At 40.5% G+C, this 6,144-nt stretch overlaps 1 protein-coding gene across 2 annotated transcripts in view; it reads right to left on the bottom strand.

Moving 5' to 3' along the window:
- Positions 1 to 469: 469 nt before the first annotated feature.
- Positions 470 to 6,144, bottom strand: part of P4ha1 (prolyl 4-hydroxylase subunit alpha 1) — a 57,486-nt gene continuing 51,811 nt past the window's right edge. For both annotated transcript variants that reach the window (XM_028892429.2, XM_028892430.2), the window contains exons 13-15: positions 3,943 to 4,011; positions 3,178 to 3,274; positions 470 to 1,723 (exon numbers count right to left, since the gene is read on the bottom strand). In XM_028892429.2, coding sequence (XP_028748262.1) covers positions 1,653 to 1,723; positions 3,178 to 3,274; positions 3,943 to 4,011 — 237 coding nt within the window. In that variant the 3' untranslated portion in view covers positions 470 to 1,652. The remainder of the gene's footprint in view (positions 1,724 to 3,177; positions 3,275 to 3,942; positions 4,012 to 6,144) is intronic.

The following is a 6,144-nucleotide window of genomic DNA, read 5'->3' as shown; positions in this document are numbered from 1 at the left end:
CTTGCAGAATTTGTTGCTTCCATGTTAACTGGTATGGGGTTTTAGTAGCGGAATGGAACCCAGGGCTCACACATGTTGCTCTATGTCTGAGTTACACCACCAGCCTAAGACTTGCTGGTCTGGTTTTGAGACAAGATCTCTCTACGTAGCTCTGGCTGACCTAGAACTTACTGTGTAGACTAGGCTGTCTTTGAACTCAGAGATCCTTTTGCCTCTGCCTCCCAAGTGCTGGGAGCAAAGATGTGGGCCACCATGCCCAGACTGTTTATTATTTTTTAAAGTATCTTTGGCTGCAAAGTCAGTTTAAAGTGCTGAACTTTGGGGGGGGGGAGGGCTAAAATCTTTATGATTGGAACAGTTCACTTTAATACCTACTTTCCCAGAGAATTAAGAAAAAAAAAAAAAAAAAAGAATTAGAGCCCTGTGTGAATGAAGAATTCCCTCACACATATCAAGACCACACTCAGGCTTTTGAATAAAAGCAAGAGTAAGTTTCATTATTTTAACAACTCACAATCAAAGCATGACCGTCTCTGAAGAAGTACACTTTTTGTTAGTGTTTCACAGAGTCTGGAGGGGGTGAGGCATGCTCTACCCCAAGGAACCATGTTTTGATTGAATAAATGTCTAACCACAAATATTAAATCTAAACTCTATGTAGTAAAGGAGTAATGTATATTAACCTGTGAGCACTGTTATCTTATACTTGAATTTAAACATGAAAAATACCACACAGAAACATTTTTTTAAAAAAGATTTAAGATCATAAATAGGTCACTGTTATAACACGTTTCAGATTTTAAAAGAAAAACACATTTTGGCTTTTTATAAAACAGCTTTCTTTTTAAGAATCCACTCCCTCACTCGTCATGACAAGGACCTGTCTATGTTAACTCCGAGTCTTCTAAGGCACAGTACTGAATCGGAACGCCACCATCACCAGCTGCTGCGGCAGGACACAAGGCAGCATGTTGGCACATGGAACAGCAAGTCTCTGGACACCGTCAGTCACTTAAGAAAAAGCCCAAGTCTGAGCATTTGAATTGTGAGGCCAGGTCTGCCATGCAGGACTTTTTCAACAAAGGAATTTTCTCTAACCAGCTGAATTCACCACTGGTGAGGAGGGGGATTTGGTAAAAATATGGTTTCTTTAAATAGTAAGAAATATGAATGTGGAATAATAGATGGAGGCGAGCCCCTTAGGACCCAGACTAGGCTCCTAGTTGATTACCAGTGCTCAGCAACCCAGCCAAGGATGAGCGGGGGTGTAAGCATCTGTACCCCATGCACAGCCTCTCTTGGCCCACCATCTACTGAGATGTGGAAAATCTACAACTGGATGGTTTGGTTTTTTTTTTTTTTTTTTTTTAATCTAACCAAAATGCTCTTAAACAACAATTAGGATTCCTCATTTTAAATGTCCTGTACCCTGTGATAACTGAACTGTAAAATTTTACATAATGTGGTGATTGAGTGTTAATTAAAAAACAAAAACCCCCACAAAATAAGTGATTGTCCACGGACAAAACACGGGATGAAGTTCATGACCGAATGAATCATGGAGTGTTAGTCAGCTGTAAACTTCAGAAAGTTCTAATCAGCAATTGTGCCAGGCATGTTAGAGGACATCAGGAGCGAGGGGAGCCTGTCTGTCATTCCAATTCTGACAGGGTGCACGGCCTTCGAAATTCCTGTCCACGTTCATGCAGCCATTTGTTGGATACTATGAGGAAAAAAAAAAAAAAAACAAAACAGTAAGACTTTTCTTCTCTCCTCTAAAAGCTTGTCAGTAACAGTTTCAACATGGATTAAAACCCAGATAAAGGCAGATGCTACATAAACTTGACAATGTTGGAAACATCAGATTTCATGTATGTGTATCTAATGAGGCCTAAAGTGAGCTACACGTGGAACAGCGTGGATGGAACAGAGCTCTTTCCCCTGCTCCCACGTGCTACCTCCAAATCCAAAGACAGTAAAGCGGACGTGATTCTCTGATCGGTCGTTGCTATCACATACATAGATAGATAGTTCCCTTGGTTCCAAATGTTTGTTCTTGAGATGGGTTCTTCTGCATAGCCCTGGCTCTCCTGGAATTCACTCTGTAGACTAAGCTATCCTTAAACTCAAAGATCTGTGCTTGATTCTGCCTCTTGAGTGCTGGGGTTAAAAGCTTACCACTACATCCATAACATACTCTTTTAAAGGATGCCCTCCCCCAAATTTTCTACTCCATTTTCTGGTATTACAGAATAAGCCCATGTCACTGACTTATACAAAATATCTGAACTAGGTTGTCTACACTCGTTACTGTCACCTCCCTGGTACCCAGTCTTTATTCAACAGTTGGCTCAAAGACCTAAGAAAAAATGGCCAAAACCTTTTGCTGCTGCTTTAGACCATTGACGTGATGGAGAACCTGTTTCTTTGCTTTAGACCACTCACATGATGGAGAAGCTCTTTCTTCCCAATCAGCCTGTCCTCACTGAGGTCCAGCAGTTCACAGCATCACGATCAGCAAGAGGGTTTTAACGGTCTTGCTAAACAGGCTTCCTTGCAGTGGTTATATTATAACCACGGACACATGTAGACTGTGAGCATTTGAAATGTGGCCACTGACATACCGTAACTCACATACTGATTAATACCTGTTTCTCTTCCTATTTTAGTTGTTAATGGTGGCAATCCTATACCTGCAAGGTCTGAGAGGAGGCCTCTTAAACACTACACTAGAACCAAGTGTTGTCCCAGCCTTAGCCCAAATCTATTCTGGCACTTAACATGCTTAAAAAGTAACTGCTGTGTGCTGAGGACACAAAGATTAAGCTAAGGCTTAGGAAAGCCCCATTAGCTCAGGGAGAAACACTCTCTCTTCCATCTCAGGCATTAGTCTGCAATGTGCCATATTCTGACTTACCCACTTCCAGGGGAAAGAAGTCAACTAATCTAATGCTTCTTGAAAAACTCAAGTGAAATGGAGTACCTACTCTCAAAAACAACCTCACTAAAATGCTCATCTATGGGATGCAAATTTATATTCAGATCAGGCTTAGCTGAATCCCATACAACATGAAGCCATATGGCAAATCACGGGAGGAGGCATTTTGTTTTAAGGTGCAGGTTATAAAGTTTCAAAGCGAAATAACTCATTTTTCAGAGACTACGGGAACTATTTACCCCATTTGTTTCCAACTAGCACGGGGCAGGCTGCATGGCGTGTGCTGTAATCTCCTTCTCCACTGGCAAACAGATTATACCAGAAGACAGCGGTGCCCTGGGGAGAACAACGCAAAATTATCACCAGATAAAATGCTAGGTCTTCACTTTTCACAGCACTTATATTTTCCTGTTCCTTCTACAGTAGCGAATCGTGTTCTCTAATTCCGTGAGTCTATCCATCACTCTGAAATGTTTTCTTACTCATATGGAAGTTAACATATGGTTGACAAAAGAGGGTTTTAGCCGGGCATAGTGGTGCACGCCTTCAATCCCAGCACTTGGGAGGCAGGTGGATCTCTGAGTTCAAAGCCAGGGCTATACAGAGAAACCCTGTCTTGAAAAACCAAAAAAAAAAAAAAAAAGTGTTTTAAAGAACAGTCCAGCAATATGGAGAGAATTATACAAAAATCAAATCTTGGAAATTAGATCTCAATTATCACCTTTGTTCCTTGCCCAGCCTTTACTTGGAGATTAATGTAGTCTGAAAATCTAACATGGAGCTGGAGAGATGGCCCAGAGGACCCAGGTATTCCCAGCACCCACATGGCAGCTCACAATTGTCTGTAACTTCGGGATCTAACACATATATACAGGCAAAAGACCATATCATAAATATAAATAAAAGAAAATGTAACTCATTCCTGGGCCACAACCTGCAGGTGCAACTCTACTTCAGGAGAAAAAGACCCATAAAAACAAGCCCCACAAACAAACTGAGCTTACTTTTTTGGGCCAAACACTGGCTCCTACTTCAGGAAAAACAGTAGCTCCTCCAGCAGACACATCACTCATCTTCAAGAGAAAAAAAAAAAATCTTCAGATAAAATTTAAATGGAAAAAAAAAACAACAGAAGATTAAAGAAATATATATATATATTTATCATAAAGGTAACCTAGAATAAAAATACAAACCTTAATTAACTGAAAAAGCACATGCACCAAGGAAATCCATGATAGTGTGAAGATTTTTAAATACCACCACAAGCAGAAAATACAAATAAAACCTGACTATGTATTGCATCATAATGTCACCTCTAAAATAAGTAACTAAAAACATTGTGCCACCATGCCCTGCTAAACCACATATTTTAAAAATAAGGGTTACACCACTAGCCAATTGTATTTTCCAAATGTAATAACATCCTAACTATGTGTTTTTGTTTTCCCAGTGCTCAAGATCCAAGCCAGGATTCTGAGCTACAGCCTCAGTTATTAAGGCTCTTTTGACATGACTTTGGAATCCCTTCAAGTGGTGCGAGCCCATGTTCCCTCACCCTGACACTGGGTAGAACTGAGGATGTAGTTCAGAGGTAAAGTGCTTCCCTAGCAGGTGTGATTTAAAAACAGAGGACGACACTGTATGACTTCTAAACAGGCTGTAAAAATGTCATGTTCATGTAAAATTTTCTGTTTGGGAGGCTGGCTACTCTCCAAGCGTGAAGATGGCCAGGCCACATGGACTGGCTACAATGCTGTGTGGCATCTTTCTGTACACTGTGAATGTATGTTGTTCCCACTGGTTAATAAAAAAGCTGCTTTGGCGTATGGCAAGGCAGCTTAAAGGTAGGCAGGAAATCCAGGGAGAGAGACAGGAAAGAGACAGGTGGGAAGAAGAGATGTCAGCCTGCTGCCCAAGGGGCAACAAACAAGATGCCAGCAGACTGGTAATGCCACGGCCACGTGGCAACATATAGATGAACAGAAATGGGTTAAGATGAAAGAGCTAGTTAGCGAGAAGCCTGAGCCATAGGTCATACAATCTGTAATTCATACAAGCCTCTGTTTACTTGGGACCAAGAGGCACTACATTTGGTGTTCAAACATAGGGCAAGAATTTCCACCTCAAACTTCAGAAAGCTTTATGAAAGAGTTCTGAAACAGTCAGAGCAGCTTCCCAGTTTGTGCCTCTCATGTAGGCCGTGGCACAGAGATGCTGCGGCATCTGAGCTTGACCTACAGCACGGAGGAGTCCTGCCATGGTACACAGAGGCATCTCCAAGCGGATTTAGCTTTTGCTAGTACAGACAAAAAAAAAAAAAAAAAAAGGAAAGGTTTCTGGGCTACACGCTGCTTGATGGAGGCATAGACCCACTGCTTCCCAGAGCTGGCAGGAAGTGTACCTCTGCTATGCCGGGAAGCTGAATGGGGCAGAATCAACAGCAAAGCTGCTGCACAGCTTAGCAGTTTAAAATCTCTCCTGGCCAGAAAAGGATTATAGACACACAATAAGACAGATTCAGATGGAATAAACATCTAAACGGTTTACAATGTGTGTAAAAATGTACGTAGGCCTAGATGGGAGAGGAAAATGAGTATAGGCAGTTATATAAAGAAATAAATAGCTTAAAAAAGTCTTTAAAGAGATAATAAAAAATATAAAAGAAATAGCCATGCAAAGATGGAAAATACACAAAGAGTCTAGATTAAGTATTTTGTGTTTTCTTTACATTTATGGACTGTTAATGAGCTAACAAAAGGAAGACACTTGATTGTAAAGGCTGCTAAGTTTTATATATATACATATATACACACACACACACACGTGTGTATATATATATATGTATACATACACATACATATGTGAATATGTATATATGTGTATATGTGTGTGTGTGTATATATATATATGAATGAATGAGACCATAGGTTTGACACCCTACCACCTCCACCAAAGGGAAAATCATTTGGGGGTGATTAGTCATATAACAGAAAAGTTTGATGAAATGGAACAAATATTAATTTTGGAGTTGGGCCTGTAGCTCAGAGACACAGTGTGTACTTAGCATATTTTAGGCCTTCTCTCTCTCTCTCTCTCTCACACACACACACACACACACACACACACACACACAATTCTAACAAATGTAATTTTTGCTGTTTTGAAACTTTAACCATGAAAATAGCTACTGTTCTGAGCTACGTTCT

This window comes from Peromyscus leucopus, chromosome 16_21 (assembly GCF_004664715.2).
Source record: "Peromyscus leucopus breed LL Stock chromosome 16_21, UCI_PerLeu_2.1, whole genome shotgun sequence".
Classification (NCBI taxonomy): domain Eukaryota; kingdom Metazoa; phylum Chordata; class Mammalia; order Rodentia; family Cricetidae; genus Peromyscus; species Peromyscus leucopus.
This window is presented reverse-complemented; position numbering and strand designations above follow the sequence as displayed.